Source organism: Desmodus rotundus, chromosome X, assembly GCF_022682495.2.
Source record: "Desmodus rotundus isolate HL8 chromosome X, HLdesRot8A.1, whole genome shotgun sequence".
Classification (NCBI taxonomy): Eukaryota; Metazoa; Chordata; class Mammalia; order Chiroptera; family Phyllostomidae; genus Desmodus; species Desmodus rotundus.
The window spans coordinates 75717355-75743235 of NC_071400.1; the positions used below are offsets into that span (position 1 = coordinate 75717355).

The 25881-nt window shown below is 40.8% G+C and overlaps 1 protein-coding gene across 1 annotated transcript in view; it reads left to right on the top strand.

Annotated features, from left to right (window-relative positions):
• The window catches only part of LOC112307614 (ferritin light chain), a 76140-nt gene extending 51889 nt beyond the window's left edge, over nucleotides 1-24251 (top strand). The window contains exon 2 of the mRNA XM_045197951.3: nucleotides 23374-24251. Coding sequence (XP_045053886.2) covers nucleotides 23374-23783 — 410 coding nt within the window. The 3' untranslated portion in view covers nucleotides 23784-24251. The remainder of the gene's footprint in view (nucleotides 1-23373) is intronic.
• Nucleotides 24252-25881: the final 1630 nt, after the last annotated feature.

Here is a 25881-nt window from a genome sequence, read left to right on the forward strand (position 1 = left end):
CTTTTAGATTATGTAAGTGGTTGTACAACCCAACCTATTCCAGTGATGGCAAACATCACTGTTTTGTTTTTATCTTCCCCAGTAAATCTGAAACGCCTATGGGCAGGTGTTAAACTGTAGTAGTTTCCCCTATAGTGATGTTCACAACCATAATTTTTTTAATATTGAATGTTTTTTAAGAGCTCTTGTCAATTCACTGTTCCAAGTGATTCAACTAACTACTTTATGGGGGACCTGAAATAAGATGGTTATAAGTATCTGAGGTACAAAAGTAAAATCTGAGAGTATGAGCCATAGGAGTTGTAGAATCCAAGGAGGTAATAAAGGCAGTTAGCCCCATCAGCAGTGAATCATAACTTTTAAAAAATAATCTTCAGATAATCCAGGGGTATCAGAGGCTGACCAACATAAAATGTCTATCTCTGTACCACAAATCAAAACATATGGGTGGGATGGGCCTGGGAGACTAGTATCTGTTTTTACAGCTGTAATTGTCCATATAGATTGGGTTCAGTATCAATCATAGTATCTTTCACTATAAAGGACAGAATATTGATCAGTATACATCCCTGCCTAACAATAACCACTCCATTTTAGATATCTGGACAGAAGCTAATACCAAAAATGAAACAATATTTCCAAAAGGACATAATAAAACAAAAACTAATATGAGAAACCAATAAACTGTCAAGTTTTCCTTTAATTCCTTTGTAAGAATTAGGCTGCCTGCTGTGAGAGCAAAGGGTTTACTTAGGAAGATCTACTTAACATAATAAACTATCTTCCCACAGAAAATCTCAAAAAATAAGTAATTATGGTCTGCTGCATTTTATCCCTTATAATTTTATTAACTTTTCAAATGTGCAGTACTGCACACTTAAACAGGGCAGTTATTTTACCTACTCTTGAGATCAAGGGGAAGCTATGTGGTTTGTCCAGTTGTAGTTTAGGAACTCTGACATGTAAGGAAACATATTAAGATCTTATGAGCCATTCAAAATACAGATCTTTTAATGATTACTCAAATCAAAATGTTGTTTATGGGCCCTGGCTGGGTAGCTCAGTTTGTTGAGGCATCATCCTGTTACACTAAGGTTGCAGGTTCAATCCATGGCCAGGGCACATACATGATTCAACCAATGAAATCATAAATAAATGAAACAACAAATCGATGTTTCTCTCTCTCTCTCTTCCTTCTTCCCTCTCTGTAAGTCAATAAATAAAAAAAATTAAATACAAATGTAATTTATGGTCATAAACCATAAGTATTTTGGGATTTGTTATTCCCAAAGTGGGTATCCTTGAGGATGACCCTTGCCTGAGGTCATGTTTATAAATATATCAGTTTCATGAAACAGGTGAAACTCTTAGTTGTTTGTGTTCCCTTAATGACTGACTCTTTGTCTGCTTCTGTCATATAGCTAAATGAGCTTGTTGTTTGCTGATAAATCCTGCTAGAACTCAAGAGGTCAAAGGAAAGAACCAGTGTTGTGTGGCAACCCATGATCATCTGTCTCATTTCCTTGAGGAAAGAGAAGCCCTGAGCTGAAGTAGGCAACAAATTGATTAATGGGCATCATGGAAGATTATTTTTCTGGCTTTATTTATGTGCTTGTGTAAGCAGGCAAGCTAGACTAGTCATACCTCTAATAAAAGGTAAAAAATGATTGGGGGTGAGTTGGGGAATTGATCAAGGAGTTCTAATCCTGGGAAGAATCTAGAGACCATGAAAATAAGTGTGAGTGAATAGGATTTGCCCTTGTGTAATAGGCTGCAATGTCTGGGAGACTGAGTCTGAGACAGCATAGGAGGCAGGAAGTTTATTAGGACATGTCCTTGGGATCAGTACCTGGGAAAAGAAGGGGAAGGAAGCAAGAGTGGGCAGAGGGAGAAGCAGAGCTGTGATGCAGGCCACAAAACAGCCTCTGGCAATCCACAGGGAGCTCTGGGGCTGTAATGGCCCTCAGAGTTGTCCTGAGTTTGACCAAATGGCTGGGAGTTTGTATTTTTGCACTGATCTGTCATTGTATATGGACAACCTCAGAAGGTCATCAAAGAAACTCCCTTTTGGTCAAGGTGGCTCTCTGGATCTGAGGCAATCCTTGAAGAGACTGAGAACTGAGGATTGTCTACCACCAGAACACCTACAGCCTGTAACAAAAAGGACTTCATTGAAGGTGTATCTGGGTAGTTCATGAAAGTGGCTACCACATATGGTCAACTTTGGACTGTGGCTTATCTGAGTGATTATAACAAGTAATAGGAACCCAAAAGAACTGCAAGACTAGTTGTTAAAGGCAGATCATGCCACCAGAATTTTGTTGCACCTGACTCTAGTAATTGTTTTTTTTGTTTTGTTTTATTTTTTTAATTTTTATTGTTATTCAATTACAGTTGTATGCCTTGTCTCCCCATCCCTCCACCCCACCCCAGCTGAACCCACCTCCCTCCCCCACCTCCACCCTCCCCCTTGGTTTTGTCCATGTGTCCTTTATAGTAGTTCCTGTAATCCCCTCTTCCCACTGTCCCCACCCCACTCCCCCCTGGCTATTGTTAGATTGTTCCCAACCTCAATGTCTCTGGTTGTATTTTGTTTGCTTTTTTTCTTTTGTTGATTATGTTCCAGTTAAAGGTGAGATCATATGGTATTTGTCCCTCACTGCCTGGCTTATTTCACTTAGCATAATGCTCTCCAGTTCCATACATCTGTTTTGAGATCTAACAAGGAAGGGCAGAAGTGAGGAGTTGTGGACCTGGCCCTCAGTCTATCTACAGGAGAGAGGCAAGCTAAAGTAGAGTCAAGGGTGGAGGTCCATGAGCATCAGAATGATCAGTGAGTATATTATCCAAGGTTTTAAGCAAGAGTCAAGCAGTCAATATAGGGCATCCAAAATGACACAAAAGTCAGGTGAGGGTAATATTTGGAAGTCCATGTAGCCTGCTGGGTTATAGATGAAGGCAAGGCACTAGGACAAAAATTATAACAACTACACTTTAGTGCTTATGTGGATGAGGAACCCTGCTAAGCACTTTACATACTTATCTAATTTTGTTACAGGAGAAACTTGGTCCTTCTTGCCAATGCAGTAAAAAATTATAGATCAGCAAGTCTATTAGTGTGCAAGCTGTGTTTATTGGTGATATGTTCTTATGGAAGAGAATGGGCCTAGCTAAGGTGGGGGGGTGAAAGGCATAGGTTCAGGGTGGCAAGAGCATCAGGTCCTTTGTCCTGAGGACTTATATAGTTGGTGGGGTGGGGGTGAGGGAGTCACATATTGATTGGTGGGTAAAGATGGTGCCAGCTTCCCCAGGGGACATGACTACCCAAACGTAGCTGTGTGTGGGGGCCTGTTAGCCTGAATCCTTATCTTGCTCCAGACCCCATTTGGCCATCTTGTTGTAAAACAGATACATGACAGGAGGCAGTTAATTAAAGTTGGGAAGTTACCCAAAGTTATTTACGGGCTCTTTCCGTAAGCATCAGGGACTCCCTCCTAAAACAGATAGTGACCAGAGGCAGGCAATTAACCAAAGTTGTTTTATGGGCTTCTTTGAGCACGGTGGACCCCCTCCTCTTCCCCCTTCTGGGCCTTGGGATGAGTACACAATCTCAAAGGCTTTCTGTCCCAGATAGTGGGAACCATACATACAGAACCTCAAGGGCTCCCCTCCTCCTGTGCTAGCATGGTGTTTCTTGTGGTGTTTGGAACACCTGGCAATCATCAGATTGAGCTCAGGACTGCTGAGTTAGTGGGTGAGACATGTCTCCTTCCTGGTTTGGTTTACTATCTATCCTACCTAACAATTTCATGCTTATAACTCTGTGTGACAGGCATTATTATGTCTACTTTTTATGGGCAAAGAGACCAATTCAGAGAGGAACTTACCCAAAATTATTCAGCTAGTAAGTGGCAGAGATTCTGGAGAAAGACTGGCTGGGTTTGAATTCTGACTCTTACTAGATATGTCACCTGGCAAATTACTTCACCTCTCTGTTACTCACTATCTTCATCTTTAAAATGGGAAGAATAGTAATAATATCTACCTATACCTACCTCTTATGACTGTTATGAGCATTAAATGCATTAATATCAATAAAGTACTAAGAGCAATGTGACATAGCTTAAGAACTATGTAATTGTGAACTAAATGAATAAGAAGGCCTAACACAAAAGCCTATGTTTTTTTACTATCATGCTATCCTGTCAGGATTCTCATTCTTGGGGCATAAAGTGGGAGAGCTAGGCAGTCTAAGTACTAAGAAGTAGGTAAGATAGTAGGAAAATAATCATTCATTCATTCATTTACAAATATTTTCTGAGTATATATATATACTCAGAATATATACAAATATTTTCTGAGTGCTAGGCATTTTTCTAGGTAGTGGAGATAAAGCAATGAACAAAACAGCTAAAGTCCCAGACATCATACTTGATATTATAGTAGGGAGATAGGCAATAAACTAAGTAATAGATAAATATCTAAATAATGTCAGATAGTGGTAAGAGTTATGAAGGAAATGAAATCAGTATAAGGGCACAGGGAGCCATGGGGGTGGGGTTGAGGGAAGGGGTGAATGTGTGCTACTTTAGGAAAAGAGATCAGGAAAAGCCTCTCTTATGAGGTGACATCTGAGCTGAGACCTGAATGAAATGAGAGGAGTCAGGCAGTAATGTAGAAGAGAAGTCCAGGCACAGAAAACAGCAAGAAAAGCAGGCCTCTCCAAGTCATTCTGAGTTGGGAAATGTGGGTTGCTCTTAGAAGGAGACAAAATCTTGGGCAAGGCACTTTTCTTCAGTGGAGGCAATCTCCAACATGAGCTGACAGCTGTAGGCCACCTCCTAAGCATCAGTACCAGCAGCTGCAGGACTAACTCTTTCAGTCCCGAAGGTCCATCTGGGTGGTACATCCCAGCTTCCATCATTGTGTGTGTGTGTTTCAGTTTCTTGTTGTATTTCTTGGCTTACTCCTGGAGAAACAGATCTTTGCCACCAAAGAATATGTGCTAAATATTTTGAAACCTTCAGCAAAGTTCTTGTGCAAAAGTACAAAATTTGAAATGTTACTTTGATGTGAGTAGCTAGAGAGACAATATAAATATCGGGACACTGAGTAACACAGGAGGAAGGAGCAAAACTCTAAGTCTGAAAGTTCTTTGGAAAGGAGTACTTGGCAGATGTGTGATTTTTAAAATGTGATATCATGGATTCTTTTGCAATTTGATAACACATCAACACCGCCCACAAGCTCTAGAAACTATGTGAATGAAGAAGGCTGTCATTAGAGCTGAAAATTGCTTTGTGATTTTGGCAATGGTCTGCTGTTAGGCCAGGTTCAGATTTCCCAATTTCTGAATTCTAACCAGTAATTGCCATTACAAGTGTGTTTGGGAGATGGTTGTTGGAGATTGTGGCAAGAAGATAGAATTCTCTGTCTTTTAAGGCATCATAACCACAATTTTGGCAACACAGGAGCCTTCAATTTAGTAAGCTGAGCAGCCATTCCCACAGCAAAGAAATAAGCTACTGTTTGACCCAGAGAGGGAGCCTTCAGCTATTGTTTATTGAACTGAGCCAAGGGAAACAAGATGACAGATTGGACAAGCAGCATACCAGGCAATTTATGCCCTTCATGGACTGTCAAACATTAATTTAATTTAATTTTAATCATGACCATCTGGTGCTTATATAGAGAGTCAGACCCAGATATATATTTCCTTATCTTGAACTGGGGAACAGTGCTCTGTTTTGGCCTGCAGCCATGTCCATACACCCCAAAGAGGGGGCAGGGGACTATAGGAAGACAGATTTGTACTGACCCAGCTGTGCAACCATCACCAGCCCCAGAAGCTGTAAATGGAACCTGTGATTGGTTCTGGTCCCACCATGGGTCAGTGTTCCCTTCTCTTGTCCCAGTCAGGGAGGCATAAATGCTGAGTCATGTCTTTGTATTCCTGGACATTGGCAAAGGGGATGGCTGGGACGGTGTCTAGGTGAATTGGGGCTTCTGATTCTGTGGCTCAACCCTCTTGTGTAGCTACATTGACCAGTAGCCACATTTCCTCTGTTTACCAGGTAGTTATTAAGCAGTGACAATGATGATAAGAGCTGGGATCAAATGACCTTTGAGTTTTCATCACTCCTGAAAATTTATGATTCCTTGTATCTATCACAGTGCCAGGCCTAGCAAAGAATAAGGAAGTATAAGGTAGCATCCCTGTCCTACAAGTCACCTCAATCCCAGGAGGGATTTTCCTTTCTTCCCAGTCCTCAGATTGAACCACAGTTTCTTGGTTGCTGGTAGGAGGTAGAAGGATTGCCAATGAAGTCCCAAGCAAGTAGGGGAGGGGGCATAAAGAGAGAAGACCTTCATTTTCCTGAATTTTAATTTCTCAAATGCAAAGTAGCTTGGTATTCAAAAGGCTGGAGGATGGCATTCATCGAGACAGCTCCAGCTTTAGGAGACAAACACTGAGCCCTGTTCATTGCTTTGTAGAATAAGATCATATGACTTGAGAAAGGAGAGCAAGTTTCCCCCTTTTCTTTGAGAATAGAAACAGGTCTTTATTTTTTCTGATTTTTCTGTAGTAATTTTATATACATGCTCATTGTCAAAAAATCAGACAATATAGAAAAGTAGAAGTAACAAAATGGTCACACACAGATACAGACCACTGTTAACATTTTCACATATATATACACACACACACAACAATAGATCATGTTATAGGTAACGAAAAGCAAAATCTCTCACTGGGTGGTTTTCTTTTCCAGCCAGATGTCAGCCTGACTGGAAAGAATACTCAGGGACTTCAATCAGGGAAAGGGAGAATGACATTGCAAAAGTTGCCACTTCAAATTTCAAGCCTGGATGTTCTTTCCAGCTCAAGCTGTGTCTGTCCAACCTACCTCTTGGCAACTACCTAGGGCAGACTTGTGAGCCCTTCTGAAATATGAAGCCATCTCTATTCAGAATGTGAGTCTTGTTTCTTTCTATGAAACATTACATTTTTTTCCTTATAAAAAGTAATAGAGAGCACTTTTCATTATGGAGGGCTCAAGGACAACTACAGGTTGGGAGAAATATTTGCAATGGTTAAAATGGAGCAAGGAAAGAGAAAATAATTTCCTGCCTTCCTTTCCTAATTAGACAGATTTTTTTCTTTATGCTAAAAGATAACACTATTCCATACAGAACCCATTTCATTCACATGCATTGAAATTGAAAGGCTGTGATCTCCCAGTGTATTTTGACCCAGCTAAGGGTGTGGTTGAATCCATCTCCTTGCAGAGGATTCCACTCACTTCTGCAGAGTGACCAGACAGAGGGGGCCCACAGAGCTAGGCCATATGAGGAGTGATAGAGAAAGCCAGGCCTGGAAGTTAGAACCACAATGAAAAGATCAAACATTGTTAAGCAAAGAACTGACATGAGATTTGAGAGGACAGAGAAGGAAAAGGAGAGAAGCCAGCTAATATTTATTTAGCACCTAGTATGTTAGAAGTTGTGCAAAGTTCCTTATGTTATCTTATTTAGTCTTCACAGTGATCCTAAGAGGAAGATAATATTACTGATATTTTGTAGCTAAAGAGAGTAAGACTCAGAGAGATTAACTTGCCCAAACTTACCCAGCCATTAATTGGAAGAGTTCAGGTTCACGTTCTCTTGGCTTTATTCCCCATATCACACTCTCTGAAAACAGAATGGGAATTCCTCATGAGCTAAGGTGTTCCTAGTAACCTCGCATATACAAGCAAATGTTCAGTGATTATTTACCAGAATATTCGTTTCTTAAAATACATTTTATTGATTATGCTATTACAGTTGTCCCATTTTCCCCTCTTCACTCCCTTCCATCCTGCACACCCCCTGCCACCTACATTACCTCCCCCCCATAGTTCATGTCCATGGGTCATACATATAAGTTCTTTGGCTTCTACATTCCCCATACTATTCTTAACATCCCCCTATCTATTTTCTACCTACCACTTATGCTACTTATTCTCCATACCTTTCCCCCCTCTCTCCCCCTCCCACTCCCCTGCTGATAACCCTCCATGTGATCTCCATTTCTGTGATTCTGTTCCTGTTCTAGTTGTTTGCCTAGTTTGCTTTTGTTTTTGTATTAGGTGTGGTTGTTAATAACAGTGAGTTTGCTGTCATTTTACTGTTCATATTTTTTATCTTCTTTTTCTTAGATAAATCCCTTTAACATTTCATATAATAAGGGCTTGGTGATGATGAACTCCTTTAACTTGACCTTATCTGAGAAGCACTTTATCTGCCCTTCCATTCTAAATGAAAGCTTTGCTGGATAGAGCAATCTTGGATGTAGGTCCTTGCCTTTCATGACTTGGAATACTTCTTTCCAGCCCCTTCTTGCCTGTAAGGTCTCTTTTGAGAAATCAACTGACAGTCTTATGGGAACTCCTATGTAGGTAACTGTGTTTTGTTCTCTTGCTGCTTCTAAGATTCTCTCCTTCTCTTTAATCTTGGGTAATGTAATTATGATGTGCCTTGGTGTGTTCCTCCTTGAGTCCAACTTCTTTGGGACTCTCTGAGGTTCTTGGACTTCCTGGAAGTCTATTTCCTTCACCAGATGGGGGAAGTTCTTCATTATTTGTTCAAATAAGTTTTCAAATTTTTGCTCTTCCTCTTCTCTTTCTGGTACCCCTATAATTCGGACGTTGGAATGTTTCAAGATGTCCTGGAGGTTCCTAAGCCTCTCCTCATTTTTCTGAATTCTTGTTTCTTCATTCTTTTCTGGTTGGATGTTTCTTTCTTCCTTCTGGTCCACACCGTTGATTTGAGTCCCAGTTTCCTTCCCATCACTATTGGTTCCCTGTACATTTTCCTTTGTTTCTCTTAGCATAGCCTTCATTTTTTCATCTAATTTATGACCAAATTCAAACAATTATGTGAGCATCCTGGTTACCAGTGTTTTGAACTGTGCATCGGATAGGTTGAGTATCTCTTCGTTGCTTAGTTGTATTTTTTTCTGGAGCTTTGATCTGTTCTTTCATTTGGGCCATTTTTTTTTTTTTTGGTCTGGGCACACCTGTTACATAAATGGGCAGAGCCTTAGGTATTCACGAGGTCGCTGCACTATGACACTGTATGTGAGGGAGGGGTGCGAGAGGTAGCAATGGTCTTTGCTCCGCTCTCTGCCAGTTTTCAGTCATTCCCTCTGCTACCCACAAACAAATTGGGCCCTTCTGGTGCTGATTCCTGAGTGGGTGGGTTTATTTACGTTCTAGGACCCTGTAGGTCTCCCAAGAAACTCTCCTATAAGGCTGGGAGTTTCTCCCACTGCCGCCTCAAATCCCACAGGTCTTTTCAGTGAGTGGTTTGAGGCTTTATTTCCCCACACTGGCACTCTGGGTTGTGTCGTCTGTCACCCAGTCCACCAGCTGCTGCCTCGCTGGCCAGCTGCAGCTTTGCCCACCCTGCTCCACAATCTGCTGCCTCGCTGGGTCCAACAGCCGGCACCTTGCCGTGAGTCCTCTTTGCCTGGCTGCCCATCTCTGCCCCTTCTACTGGTCTGGATGAATGTTTCTTCTTTATCTCCTTGGTTGTTCAACTTCCATACAATTCGATTTTCTGTCAGTTCTGTTTGTTTTTGTTTTTAAATCGTTGTCCTTCTTTTGGTTGTGTGAAGAGGCACATGTGCCTAACTATGCCTCCATCTTAGCCAGAAGTCCATTACCAGAACATTCTTTTAAAAAAAAATTTTTTATTCTTATTCAATTACAGTTGTGTGCCTTTTCTCCCCATCCCTCCACCCCACCGCAGCTGAAACCCCCTCCCTAACCCACCTCCACCCATCCCCTTGATTCGGTCCATGTGTCCTTTATAGTAGTTCCTGTAATCCTCTCTCCTCACTGTCCCCTCCCCACTTCCCCCTGCACATTGTTAGATTGTTCTTAACTTCAATGTCTCTGGTTATATTTTGTTTGCTTTTTTCTTCTATTGATTATGTTCCAGTTGAAGGTGAGATCATATGGTATTTGTCCCTCACCGCCTGGCTTATTTCACTTAGCATAATGCTCTCCAGTTCCATCCATGCTGTTGCAAAGGGTATAAGCTCCTTCTTTCTCTCTGCTGCATAGAATTCCATTGTGTAAATATACCATAGTTTTTGGATCCACTCATTTGCTGATGGGCACTTAGGTTGCTTCCAACACTTGGCTATTGTAATTTGTGCTGCTATGAACATTGGGGTGCACAGGTTCTTTTGGATTGGTGTTTCAGGATTCTTAGGGTATAATCCCAGCAGCAGAATTGCTGGGTCAAAGGGAAGTTCCATTTTTAGTTTTCTGAGGAAAGTCCATACTGTTTTCCACAGTGGCCTCACCAGTCTGCATTCCCACCAACAGTGCATGAGGGTTCCGTTTTCTCCGCATCCTCTCCAACATTTGTTTGTGGATTTGTTTATGTTGGCCACTCTGACTGGTGTAAGATGGTACCTCATTGTGGTTTTGATTTGCATCTCTCTGATGGCTTGTGATGCTGAGCATCTTTTCATATGTCTCTGGGCCCTCTGTATGTCTTCCTTGGAGAAGTGTCTGTTCAAGTCCTTTGCCCATTTTTTAATTGGGCTGTTTGTCTTCCTGGAGTGCGTCGTATGAGTTCTTTATATATTTTGGAGATCAGACCCTTGTCTGAGGATCATTGGCAAATATGTTTTCCCATACTGTTGGTTCTCTTTTCATTTTAATGCTGTTTTCTTTAGCCATGCGGAAGCTTTTTAGTTTGATGAGGTCCCATTTGTTTATTCTTTCCTTTATATCCCTTGCTTTAGGGGACACGTCTGTGACGATGTTGCTGCATAGAATGTCTGAGATTTTCCTGCCAATGTTTTCCTCAAAGACTTTTATGGTGTTACGACTTATATTTAAGTCTTTTATCCATCTTGAATTTATTTTTGTGTATGGCATAAGTTAGTGATCGAGTTTCATTTTTTTGCACGTAGCTGTCCAGATCTCCCAACACCATCTGTTGAAGAGGCTGTTTTGGCTCCATTTTATGCTCCTGCCTCCTTTTTCAAATATTAATTGACCGTAAAGACTTGAGTTTATTTCTGGGCTCTCTGATCTGTTCCATTGGTCTATGTGCCTGTTTTTATGCCAGTACCAGGCTGTTTTGTTGACAGTTGCGTTCTAATACAGTTTGATATCAGGTATTGTGATCCCTCCTGCTTTGTTCTTCTTTCTCAAAATTGCTGCAGCTATTCGGGGTCGTTTATGGTTCCATATGAATTTCTGAAATGTTCGTTCTATATCTGTGAAATATGTCATGTGTACTCTACTAGGCATTGCATTGAATCTATAAATTGCTTTGGGTAGTATGGCCATTTTGATGATGTTAATTCTTCTAATCCATGAGCATTGTACATGCTTCTATTTGTGTCTTCCTTAATTTCTTTCTTCAGTGTTGTGTAGTTTTCTGAGGACAGGTCTTTTACCTCCTTGGTTAGGTTGATTCCTAGGTACTTTATTTTTCTTATTGCTATATCAAATGGGATTTTTATCCTGATTTCTGTTTCTGCAGTTTCGTTGTTGGTATACAGGTATGCCTTTGATTTCTGAGTATTGACTTTGTATCCAGCTGTTTTGCCAAATTCATTTATTAGGTCGAATAGTTTTTTGGTGGAGTCTACAGGATTTTCCATGTACACTATCATGTCATCTGCAAACAGTGACAGTTCCATTTCCTCCTTTCCAATTTGGATGCCTTTTATTGCTTTTTCTTGTCTGATTGCTGTGGCTAGGACTTCTAATACTACGTTGAATAGGAGTGGTGAGAGAGGGTATCCTTGTCTTGTTCCTGATCTTAGTGGGAAAGCTCTAAGTGTTTGTCCATTGAGTATGATGTTGGCTGTAGGTCTCTCATATATGGCCTTTATTATGTTGAGGAATGCTCCCTCTCGTCCCACTTTGCTGAGTGTTTTTATCAGAAATGGGTGCTGTATCTTATCAAATTCTTTTTCTGCATCTATTGATATGATCATGTGATTTTTGTCTTTGCTATTGTTGATGTGATGTATTATGTTTATTGATTTGTGAATATTGTACCATCCTTGCATCCCTGGGATGAATCCCACTTGGTCATGGTGGATGATCTTTTTAATGTATTGCTAGATGCGGTTTGCCAATATTTTGTTGAGAATTTTAGCGTCCATGTTCATCATCAATATTGGCCTGCAGTTTTCCTTCTTGTTTGTGTCTTTATCTGGTTTTGGGATTAGGATGATGCTGGCTTCATAAAAGGAGTTTGGGAGTCTTCCATCAGTTTGGATTTTTTCGAATAGTCTGTGAAGGATAGGGGTTAGCTCTTCCTTAAGTGCTTTGTAGAATTCTCCTGTGAAACCGTCTGGTCCAGGGCTTTTGTGTGTTGGGAGTTTTTTGATGACTGCTTCAATTTCCTCTGCTGTTATTGGTCTGTTCAGGTTTTCTGCTTCTTCTTCATTCAGTTTTGGAAGATTATATTTTTCTAGAAATGTGTCCATTTCACCTAGGTTTTCAAATTTCTTGGCATACAGTTCTTCGTAGTAATTTCTTACAATCCTTTGTATTTCTGTGGTATCAGTTGTAATCTCTCCTCTTTCTTTTCTAATTGTGTTTATTTGGATCCTCTCTCTTTTTTTCTTGATGAGCCTACTTAAAGGCTTGTCGATTCTGTTTATCTTTTCAAAGAACCAGCTCCTGGATTCATTGATCCTTACAATTGTGATTTTAGTCTCTATGTCATTTAGTTCTGCTCTGATCTTGGTTATTTGCTTCCTTCTGCTTGCTCTGGGCTGTCTTTGTTGTTGTTCCTCCAGTTCTTGTAGGCATAGGGTTAGGTTGTTTGTTTGAAATGTTTCTATCTTTTGAAGGTAGGCCTGTATTGCTATGAACTTCCCTCTCAGGACTGCCTTTGCTGTGTCCCATAGGTTTGGGGTTGTTGTGAGTTCATTTTCATTTGTTTCCAGAAAGGTTTTGATTTCTCCCCTAATCTCGTTCTTGACCCATTCATTGTTTAATAGCATGCTATTCAGTCTCCATGATTTTGAGTGCTTGGGGTTTTTTCCCTAGGGGTTGGTTTCTAGTTTCAGTCCCTTGTGGTCAGAGAAAATGCTTGATATGATTTCAATTTTCTTGAATTTGTTTAGTCTTCCTTTGTGTCCTATCATGTGGTCTATCTTTGAAAAAGTTCCATGGACACTTGAAAAGAATGTGTATTTTGCTTCTTTGGCAAGAATAGCTCTCTCTCTATATATATCAGTTAAGTCCATTTCATCTAGGGTATTGTTAAGTGACACAATATCCTTGTTGATATTTTGTTTGGAACACCTGTCCATTTTTGACAGTGGGGTGTTAAAATCCCCTACTATAATTGTACATGCTTGTGTTGCTGTCAATATCTTTCTTGAAGTCCTCCAAGATTTTCTTTATGTATTTGGGTGCTCCTATGTTGGGTGCATATATATTTACAATGTTTATGTCTTCTTGGTGGATTCTTCCTTTGAGTGTTATGAAGTGACCTTCTGGGTCTCTCTTTATGGCCCTTCTTTGGAAGTCTATTTTGTCTAATATGAGTATTGCTACCCCTGCTTTATTTTCCTGTCTGTTTGCTTGGAAAATTTCTTTCCAGCCCTTCACTTTCTGTCTGTGTAGGTCTTTTGTCCTGAGATGGGTCTCTTGTAGGCAGCATATATGTGGGCCATGTTTTCTTATCCATTCAGCTATTCTGTGTCTTTTGATTGGAGCATTTAATCCATTTATGTTTAAGGTTATTATCGATAGGTAGTTATTCATTGCCATTTTTTCCTACCTGTGTTCCTCTCTCTTTCTCTTTTCCTTTCTTTCCTTAAAGCAGTCCCTTTGGCATCTCTTGCAGAGCTGGTTTGGTGGAGCTGTATTCTTTTAGACTTCTTTTGTCTGGGAAACTCTTTGTTTGGCCTTCTATCTTGACTGAGAGCTTTGCTGGGTAAAGTAGCCTTGGTTGCAGGCTTCTGGTTCTCCTTACTTGGAATATTTTTTGCCATTCTCTTCTGGCTTGGAGCGTTTCCATTGAGAAGTCAGTTGCTAACCTTATTGGGGTTTCCTTGTATGTTACTTCCTTTTTCTCCCTTGCTGCCTTTAAGATCCTCTCTTTGTCTTGGAATTTCGCTATTTTAATTATGATGTGTCTTGCAGTGGGCCTCTTTGGGTTCCTCTTGCTTGGGACTCTCTGTGATTCCTGGATATGAGTGACTTTTTCTCTCCTCAGATTAGGGAAATTTTCCATCATTACTTTTTCAAACAGGCTTTCTATCCCTTGCTCTTCTTCTTCTCCTTCTGGTATTCCTATTATATGGTATTGTTACGTTTCATGTTGTCCTGCATTTCCCTTATTGCCTCTTCATTCTTTCTGAGCCTCTTTTCCTTTTCTTGCTCTTTCTGGGTGTTTTTTTCTACTTTGTCCTCCAGCTCGCTGATCCGATCCTCTGCTTCATCAAGTCTGCTTTTCATTCCTTCTACTGTGTTCTTCAGTTCAGAAATTGTATTCTTCATTTCCTCTTGGCCCTTGTTGATAGTTTCTATTTCCTTTTTCATGTTGATATAGTTTGCAGTGAGTTCATTGTAGTTTCCCTGTAGTTTCTGGTAGTTCTCTGTGAGCTCAGAGAGCTTAGTTAGCTTCCTGATAATCATTGCTTTGAACTCTCAGTATCTGATTGTTGAGTTGCCTCTTTTTCAGTTAGCATTGTTTCTGAGACTTCCTCCTTTCCTTTCATTTGGGGATTTTTTCTTTGTCTTCCCATTGTTTGTGAGACTCTTCTTGTTAGCCTCTGCTTCTTAAATTGATCTATTCTGACTCCCTGGGTTTATGGTATGAACTTCTATGGTAGAATGCCAATGGGATTCAGTGCTGCTGTCTCCTTAATCTCCTGTGCTCACTGGTCTTGAGCTGATGTTTATGGGTGTAACACGGTCTAACTCTAGTCTTTTCAGCACTCCAGGTTTTGTTGTCTCACCTGTGGGAAAAAGAGAAAGGCGGGGGGAGAAGGGAAGGAGGGACAAAGGGAATAGAAAAGGAAAGGAAGGAAGAAGGAATAAAGAAAGATCAGAGGGAAGATAAGAAGGAATTTTAACAAAAGTTAAAACAAAAGAATAAATAAAAGAAGGCAGGAAGAAGGAATAAAAAAGGTAAAGGATGGAAGGAAGAAGGAATAATAAAAGACAGAAGTACAGAAAGGAAGAAGGAATTCAGGGGGGAAAGGAGGAAAGAAAAAAAAAAAGTCTTCTGCTGGCTTTAAACCGGTCAGATTAGTTCTGCTGGTCTTCCTGTCTGTGAAACGGGAGGGGGTGTTTGGAAGGATTGGTTTCACTTTTCTGCCTTCCTGAGCCACACTCTTCGCTGTTGTTCAGCCTCCACTCCAGTTCCTCATGGTCCTTCTGCTCCCCAGTAGGCCTTTAGTTCACCAGTTGTGCTGTCCTTGAGTTGCACCAATTAGGGGCAACTCACACTCCCCCTTCTTGCTCTTTGCTGTCTTAGATGCTAGGGGCTCTCGGTGCTGCTGTGGGGTAGTTCAGCCCACTACTGGGTCCAGTCTTTCCGGGGAATGCAGTCTCCCCTAATCCTGCAGCTCCCCTCTGCTGGGTGTTCTGCCTTAGTCCTAGAGAGCCAGTAGGCCCTGCAGGGCTCTGTGAGCAGGAACTATGTAGGAGTTGTTCAGAACCGGTACTTTTAGGTGTGGTCCCTGGCAGGCAGCCAGGCGTTTGATCAGCCGATCTGCGGCTTTGGGCCTGGGTCATGCGCTGAGGTCTTTCCGCTGCTTTGGGCCTAAGTCGCGGGAGTGGCTGCGGGTCCAGTTGCTCTGGGACTGAGTTGAGCGGGGCAGGCTGGTCTGCTGCTTTGGGCCTGGTTCGCACTCAGCTGGCTGGTCTGCCGCCTTGGGCCTGTGCGTGGGGCAGCTAGCCTCTGCTCCCAGTGTACACCCACCCGAGGTTTCAGGTGTGGGCGGCCAGCTGCGGTTTCAGTTGTGGGCCCCCGGTCCGCTAATCTGGGTGCGCTCAACCGGGCTTCAGGTGTGTGCTGGGGCTGGTTATCCCGCGTTCTCCGTCCAGGGGCTGAGGGGGAAGGGGCGCCAGAGGCCGCGGCTGCTGTGGAGAGTTCTCTAACTAGCCGCTGAGTGCCTCTATTTTCTTTTTCTTTTTGAGAAATTCTTCCTATTCGAGCCCCCCTGGTCCAAACAAGCACCTGGCTGCTCACACAGCTCAGCCTGGCTCTCTCCCAAGAATCCTGCAGCAGACCCTGCGCCCGAGCCGGGGCTTCAGCCACCCTGGTCCCCTCACAGATCCCAGGGACCTTATTGTCCTTAAGCACTCTTCTTACTGTCAGATCTTTCAATGTCCTCTATCTTTGGTCTCTGATCTTCATATATTCTGGAATACTGTTGGCTGTTTGCTCTGCTCCTCAGATCAGCTAGGTATTTCACTGGTGTTGAGGGGAAGTGGACTCTGCTCCCACCTATCTCGCCACCATCTTCTGAATCCAGAACATTCTTAAGGACAGTCATACATTGATACAGAGCTGGAACACATGGTTTCTAAGAATCCTTCCAACTGCATGTTCTAACAGGGTCTCTCTAACTAAAACATATCATTCTTGCTTGTGTACTATGGTCATGATTAGAATTACTTTTTTGGCTAAGGTATCATCCTCAGAAAAAGCCGAGATGTACCAACTCCAGCACACATTGTTGATGTCCTACCCATACCTGTTTAGCACTCACTATTCATATATGTGCCCATTGAGTCCTGCCACAATCACCCAAACTTCCTATTTAAGGGGGCTTTTTTTGGTTATTAAAGGGGAGGCTAGAAGTACCAAACAGTGAGCACTCTAGGGAGCAGTCCTCCACTAATGACAGATGGGATTAGGAAGACAAATATTTCTTGTCCTTGTTTGGGACAACTCTGAGGCATGCCTCATATATCTCCCAGAGTTTCCCAGTAGGAGTGAGTCCTAGTTGCCCATGGGGGTAACCTGCTTTCTAACATACACTTTATTGGTTTCTTCCTCTTCCTTATTTCATTGCCCTCATATCTACTAGTCCTTTCAGGGATCACCTTTCAAAGAGACTAGTTGTATTTAAATCCTTGTCTCAGAGTCTGCTTTTGTGGGAAGCTAAACTAAGACAGCAACATTATTTACCTATCAGCACAGGCTTTCTCAACCTAGGCACTACTGACATTTGGGACTGGAGAATTCTTTGTTGGAAGTGGCAGCACTGTCCTATGCACTGTGGGATGTTTAGCACCATCCTTGACCAGTTTGCTAGGCTTAGCACCCAGTTTCAGTGTGCTTTTCTACAAATGACTAGCACTTGTGGCCTTCTTTTCTTTCCCTTGGATTACCGGGGTTGCCTCACCTATACATACACTCTGTGAATTTGTATCCCCCTGGAGAGGCCCATAGCTAATGGACAGGAATATGAAAGTCCAGTTCCATTGCCTCATGTTGAAATGAACTCTAGGTGTAATTTATAACCCAAATCTACACAATGGGATTATAATAAAGCTGAGACTTTTCCTAAAATCACAGCCTTGCTTCTTGGCTTCCTTTCTTTCTCTGTTCTGTTTTCTCTACTCTTTTGGCCTCCCCTGGGGGCACTTTCTCAATAAGTCACTTGCACAGGAATCTTCTTCTCAGGGTTTGCTTCTGAGAAATCAGAGCCAATACATATGCATTCCAAAGTCTACATTTGAGTGGGAGAGGTGAATTCTACCATTCATATGGGATGTTCCATAATCTTACCCTCTCCTATAAGGTAGACATTCATTAGATGTTTCTTTCTGTAGTAGATGATCTTAGTCTGGAGAAAACAAACAAACCCCTACCATCTACAGACTACTCCCCCTGACTCCACAGGCAACAAGGCCACAAAGGACCTCAGGAGTTGCTGAATCTCACTTTGCCAATTGAAGTAAGAGAAGCTGGCTTTGCTTGTTTTAGATGAATTAGATCTTGGACATTCAAAGCTGTGCCTATCTTGTTTCATACTTGAAAAGACTTTGCCACAGAGGAGAGTGATTCAGCAAAACAAGTATGTAGTGAGTAAACTTGAATCAAAAACATATTGGAAGAAACTTCTGATACTTACTAGGGTTTGAGAGGGCCTCCACAATTTTATTCCAAAAGTGAATGGTAATACAACACTATTTTTTTAGTGTTTTCTACTTGTTTGGCAGTGTTTTCTCATGTGTTATATCATTCCATCTTTGTGGTATACTTGTGAGATATGAACATTCCCATTTTCCAGTCAAGAAAGCTGAGGCTCAAAGAGGTTATGCTAGCTTACTGAGGTCACACTTGTACTAAGTGACATAGCTGGGATTTGAGCCTACATTTGTCTGATTGCAACAACTATGTGTTTAGCCACCCATCAGAGTATAGTTCCAACACTGGCTCTCTTCTCTCCAGAGACAGAAGGGAAAGATTTGTCAACATTTTCATAAGACAGAGAACTATCTCATGGCAGAGGATTTATATACACATTTTTCTTTTTCAAGGAGATTAAGTAAATATATAAGAAATTGAAATATATTAAATGAGCCTGACATAGTACAATACAGAAAGTATGTTATATGGGGAAGTTTTTTCTAAGATTAGCATTTTCTTATTACAAGGTCAATATGATGGTTAATGATTTATGCTCAAGGCAGAAAATGATCATTTTCTCTGTAGTCATCTGAAGGGTATTGCATCTAGTATAATTTCTTTCCTACTTGGGTACGTGCTAGATTGTCCTTGGGTTGAATTTTTGTTTTCCTCCTCCAATCCAACCCCAGCCTCATTTTCCTCCCTAGAACCAAGCCAGTAAGGCTTCATAACTACTCCAGTTTTATCCAATTTATTCCCTCCAGGATTGAAAAATGTACTCTTTCTGGATTCTAACAGTTTTTGCAAACCTCAAATGCAGTATGAGAACACTTTTGGACAAGAACCTTCTGTGAAAAAAAAATTGACAATATATCCTGTATTTAGATATAGGATATGTATTCATATTTTAGCTTAAACAGTTAAGGGAGACTGCAGGTCTCATTTTGAAATTTTAAGATGTCAGTTTTCAACAACAGAGAAAATAAAATTTGAGAGTAGCCGCAAAAGGATATTTTTTTATATTTTATTTAGAACTAGGTCCAAAGTTTAAAGCAAAACTCTCCTCTCTAGGGTTCACATATTGTTTACCCTGAATATAACATGCTTTCCTGTTTGATAGAAAACACATGAAAACATTCTAATTATGAAACAGCCCCAGGCAAGTGGTATTTAGGAAAATAAAATGCTAAGCATGCAATCACAAGCTGGAATAGACCCTATGAGAACATCTAGTTGTGCTCTCATCTTCCAACTCATAATGACTAACTCATCCTGTATAGGTTATTCTCTGTTTTGGTAGGATTTGTAAATCTACATGTTCATCTTTAGTGCCCATTCACATGACATGTTTCAGCTAATAGTGTAATATCTGGGTAATCACAAGAAGCCACCAGTACCTAACAACAACAAACAAACAAACAAACAAACAACTCCTGATACATAAACATTATTCAGTAGAGCTTTTACTAGAGAGAATGAATGTATTAACAAATGACAAGAAATGAAGGCTGAATAGTAAAAACTTTATGAGGGGATTCTTACTGGTATGATTAATTAACATAAAGGAAACAAATTATGCCAAAGTTCAATGTCTGGTAAACTCTATCCATTTCACATTCCATAGTGTGGATTTTGTCCTTCTCAATGAGTAACATGACCATGTAATATATATTCCGAACAAGGACCCTTTTGAGTGTGAAAGGGGCACTATTTTAAAAATTGTTTACTCATAACTTCTGGTTAAGATGGCAGCGTAGGCAGTAATGGCTCACCTCTTCCCACAACCACATCAAAATTACAACTAAAATATAGAGAAACCATCATTCTGAACCATCAAAAATTGAGTTGAATGGAAGCCTGACAACTACAAAATCGAGTTGAATGGAAATCTGACAACTACAGAATTGAAGAAATCACATCTATCCAGACTGGTAGGAGGGGCAGAGATGTGGATGGGCTGGTCCCAAATCCACATGTGGAGGGTCAAAATTCAGGAGGTATATGTTGAGAGTGAGGAGCCCCAGCCTCACACCAGGCCTCCTAGCCCAGGGTTCCTGTGCCAGGAAATAAGTCCCCACAACTCTGGCTGCAAAAACCAGCAGGGAGTGAGTTGCTGGAAGAAACTTCTGGAGCCCCAAGCATTTCCTCTTAAAAAACCAACACATGAACTCACCTACTTAGAGTCACTGCCTCTGAGCTCCAGGACTAAGGTAGCAGCTTGAAAGGCACCAGTAGTATAGAGGGAGAAACTGAAGTGTCTGGCATCAAGGTGAGCAGAGGCCATTGTCCCTTTTCTAACCCTCCCCCCACAGAGCCAGCAAGCTAGTATCATACCTGAGACTCCATCAACCTGGCTAACACTGTTTGACCCACCTTGAAGATCCTCAGAGACTCTGCTCCACCAAAGCTGATTTTCCATATGAATGGCTGGTCTTTGCTCATACTTCACAACTTCCAACATCCTCTCAAACAAGCAACAGCTGGCTTCAGTGAGCTCCAGGCCCCAGCACTAGCTGCAGCCATCTCAGATTGCTTTATAGCTCAAGCAGGGTGCCCCAGGTAAAACAGAGGTGGGGGCTGACCTTGGCCTGCATCATCCGGGAAAACCCAGGGTCAGAGCATCCAGTGGACAGCTACAAACCATGTCAGAGCACCAGCATTCTGCCCCCACACAGCTGATCCTCCACAGAGGATAGAGGTTGGCAGTCAGTGGTCACAGCCAGTCCTTGCAGCTGACTGGCCTGAGTAAACCCCTCCTATTGATCTTCCAAAAGCAACCAAGGCTCAACTACAAGAGAAGGATGTACTCAACCCACACAAAGGGTGCGCCTCAAGTACACAGCTTGGGTGATATGAGAGGCTGTGCCACTGAACCCCACAGGACACCTACTACATTAGGCCATACTACCAAGACACGGAGTCAAAGAAGCTCTACCTAATACATAGAAACAAACACAGGGAGGCTGCCAAAATAAGGAGACAAATGAAAGAACAGAACAAAATTCCAGAAAAAGAACTAAATGAAATAGAGATAAAAAATCTATCATATACAGAATTCAAAACACTAGTTATGAGGATACTCAAGGAGCTTAGTGAGTACCTTGCCAACATAAAAAAGATCCAGTCAAAAATGAAGGATATACTGATTGAAATAAAGAACAATTTACAGAGAAACAACAGTAGAGTGGATGAAGCCGGGAACCAAATCAATGATTTGGAATATAAAGAAACAAAAAACAACCAATCAAAATAACAAGAAGAAAAAAGAATCCAGTAAAATGAGGATAGTATAAACAGCCACTGGTTGTTTACAAACAGCCTATAAAACTTCAAGAGGTCCAACATTCACATCATAGCGCTACCAGAAGAATAGAAAAAGGAAGAAATTGGAAATCTGTTGGAAAAAATAGTGAAAGAAAACTTCCCTAATTTGGTGAAGGAAATAGACATGCAAGCCCAGGAAGCACAGAGAGTCCCAAACAAGATGGATGCAAAGAGGCCTACTCCAAAACAAATCATAATTAAAGTGCCAAAGATTAAAGATAAAGAGAATCTCTTAAAAGCTGCAAGAAAAAAGAAGTTAGTTAACTACATGGGAGCTCCCATAAGACTGTGAGCTGATTTTTCAAGAAACTTTGCAAGCTACAAGGGATTGACAAGAAATATTCAAAGTCATGAAAAGCAAGGACCTACAGCCAAGATTGCTCTACCCAGCAAAGCTGTCATTTAGAATCGAAAGGCAGATAAAGAGCTTCCCAGACAGAAAAAAAACTAAAGGAGTTCATCATGAACAACCCATTATTATATGAATGTTAAAGCGATAATAAAATGGCAATAAATACTTATTTATCTACAAATGACTTCAAAAAATAAACTAAGCAAACAAGAAGAACAGAGAGAGAATCATAGATATGGAGAGTGTTTTGATGGTTGCCAGATGGGAGGGGCATGTTGGGGAATGGGTGACGAGGTGAGGGGATTAGGAAGTACAAATAGATAGTTACAGAATAGCCATGGGATGTAAAGTACAGTATAGGAAATGGAGTAGCCAAAGAACTTATATGCATGACCCATGGACATGAACAGTGGTATGGGGATTGCCTGAGGCAGTGGGGGGTGCTGGGTGGAGGGGAGCAAAGGGGAAAATCAGGATAACTGTAATGGCATAATCAATAAAATATAATTTAAAAAGAAAGAAAGGAAAAAATAAAGATTTCCTAATCTAAAAAAAAGAAGAAGTCATCTAGAAACCAAGAAGTGGGTCCTCACCAGACATTAAATCTGCCAGTGTTGTGATCTTGGACTTCCCAGAATTCAGAACTATGAGAAATAAATGTTTACCATTTAAAATTTTTTTGTTTATTCATTTATTTATTTATAGGGCACCATTAATAATTTCAACAGGACAAAAGGACTGCTCTGGGAAAACTGAAACTAATAGTCACCCTCTCAATGAGAGATTAAGAGCAGGGAAAAATATATGTATACAAGCTCTAAAATAATAAACAAGGGGGTTTTCAATCACGAATGAGGATTGGAGGGGTTTCACTATCAATATGTTTTACATTCTTTTTTTAAAATTTTTATTGTTTTTCAATTACAGTTGTATGCCTTTTCTCCCCATCCCTCCATCCCACCCCAGCTGAACCCACCTCCCTCCCCCACCTCCACCCTCCCCCTTGATTTTGTCCATGTGTCCTTTATAGTACTTCCTGTAATCCCCTCTCCTCACTGTCCCCTAATATGTTTTACATTCTTAACCTTGGGCATTCTTGGCTCATCTTGGAATTAGGATAAAAAACATGGGGCAAAATGAAAGGCAAAAACTCCTTTACAGTAATAGTACAGGAATTACAATTAAACTCTTATCAAAAGCTTAACTAAGAGACATTGTGCCCTGCAGGCCCCAAACCTGTCATTGGTTATGTTTAGATGGAACAGATGTTACTGCCATCCCTACCTTCTCTCCTTCTATCCAGTGGGAAGAGGTGGCACTGCCTCTCATCACGTTTTAACTTCTCCCCTTCCATTGCAACTTCTGGTACCATACATATTCTCAGCTATCTCCTGCTTCTATGAGCAGGTACTGCCATATTTTCCAGTTAGCTCCTCATCGCTGACTAATTTTGAGCTCCAACCTCCACCAGAATTATTCCACTGAGGTGGAGGGTGCCATCAACCACCTGGTTAACCTGCATCTGATGGCTTCTTACACCTACCTCTCTACGATCTTCTATTTTGAAGGTGATGAGATGACCCTGGAAAGCATGGGACACTTCTTCCAGGAGACGGCTAAGGAAAAGCACAAAGATGCCAAGGTTCTCTCAAAGATACAAAGCCAGTGGAGCAGCTGTTCCCTCATCCAGAAAGGGAAGAAGCAGTCCCAAGATGGGTACAGTGGCAGTGTGGATACCATGGAAGCTGCTAAGGTCCTAGAGAAGAACCTGAGCCAGGCCTTTTTGGATCTGCATGCCCTAGGATCTGCCAGCACAGACCACCATCACTCTGACTTTCTGAAGAGCCACTTCTTAGAGAATGAAGTGAAACTCATCAAGAAGATGGGTGACCACCTGACCAACCTCTATAGGCTGGCAGGCCCCCAGGGCAGGCTGAGCAAATATCTCTTCAAAAGGCTCACCCACCAGCATGATTAGGAGCCTCTGGAGCTCAGCAGCCTTTGAGGGACCCTTCTGCTTTCCCCTGTCATTGAGTTCTGACTGAGCCTCTTTCTCCAGCCAGGAAGCAACATATTAACCATCTCAAAACCTTCACCCAAGTCATGAGATCAAATGGAAACCAGAAAAATAATTTTTTTGCAGATGGGAAAAAAAGCTAGGGGAGTTGGGTGGTGGGGAGGAGTAGTATGCAGAATAGCATGAAGAATTTGTAGTGTTTAATTCTCTAGGTGTTCTAATAAATTGTTTAACTTGTGTGAATCACCTGTGTATGCTGAGGAACTATGCTTTCTTGCCCTGACTGTGTGGCTCAGTGGTTTGAGTGCTGACCTGCAAACTAAAGGTTCACCACTTTGATTTCCACTCAGGGCACATGCTTGGGTTGTAGGCCAAGTCCCCAGTTGGGGGCATGTGAGAGGCAACCACACATCAATGTTTTTCTCCTGTTCTCCCTCCCTACCCCTCTCTCTAAAAATGAACAAATAAAATCTTTAAAAAAAAAAAACCTATGCTTTCTCTGTCAAGAAAAATGAATGCAGTTACTCACTAAATGTTGCATACAATTTGAGTGTTTTCATAATTTCTCTGAAGCCTTTCTGGGTACTGGATTAAACTCTGCTGTTCTAAAATTTTTCTTCGGTTTTGCTTTCACAGACAGAGTGCTGAGTACCTTGACTAATATCGTATCGTTTCCCCCCCTCACTCCCAAACTCGTGATTAAATTGTTTTTCCTGATTTCCAAGTTGGTGTGATGCTATCTTCCTATATTAAATACAGTAAGAAAAAGCCCTGAGAAATTCTTCTTTGTTTCTCCCATTAGGTTGCTGCTGAGAATGGTGATTATTGCATCATACACTGACCTTTTTATGGAGCCTCTCAAGATAAATTTCTTTCTGTTCTTAATATTAGAAATAACAGTGCTTCACTTGGGTAATTGTTTTGTGTTTGTTTTATGGACACTGCAAATGATGTAAACAATTAACTTTCCTTTTTTTTGACAGTCTGCTGGAAAGCTTAGAGCCAAATTTGTGGTCCACCCAGAGTAAAAGAGTAGGATCATATAGGTGTTTTTATATAAGCTTCATTCTTGGTTCTTCTGTTTCTAATTTCTTGGTATATTTTATACATTATTTTAAGCCACCTTAAACCCTTTCTGGAATGAGGTTGTGTATAAATAGATAAAGTATACTTTAAAATGCAGATTGAAAAGTGGCTCTGCAGTTCATTGTAGAGGAAAGAGAAGACAGCTTTAATGATGCAGTAATATCCAAAGTGATTAGAAAGGAGGTGGGTCAGATGGAGGTTAAATTCCAGAAGCCAAGAGGAGAAGCAGTCAAATTTAGCATTCCTTTAAAAATGTGTTTCATTTTTCTGGTGAGTTGTTTTCTACTAAGTTCATACATTTATGTCCCCCACATAGCAATTTAATAATCGTGTGCTATTTTCCTTGTATTTTGAAAATCTGAAGTTATAACTTTGTTCTAAAACTGTAGAAGTGGGTAAAATCAATTCTTTTTTATAGCAACTTTCCTTCCTGGAGCATGAATACCAAAAAGGCATACTATTATTATTTCTTTTTATTCTACAAGGATCAGAAGCATAGGAAGAATATTTTACAGAGATTCGGGCAACTGCTTTGCTCAGTTAAGGAGAAAACCTTATCTTCCTGTTTTCACACAAAATCATTTGATAATAAAAAAGAATATGGTGGAAAAATTATTCCTAAGAAAGAAGTTTTGCATATTGTCTGGCAGTTGGCAGTGAGAGACATAAGGAAGCAGTTAACAATTTTCAGATTTGGATTAAAATTCAGATGTCTGTACTTAAATTATATGCTTAAAATAAAAATTATTTTAAAATAGCACTCAAATATAAACACATAAATTAAGGAGAAAAAGTCACCTAATATTATGAAATCAATTGAAAGACTATAATTTGAAGTAGATTATTTGGGAAGGATGAAAACTTTTTTTTCCAAAAAATGACATTATATTTGTCAAACCACTACTTATTAGTATTTTTAATGTCAAAAATGGAGCTGTAGGAGAAAATTTTATTAAAGTCTCCCAAATAGGCT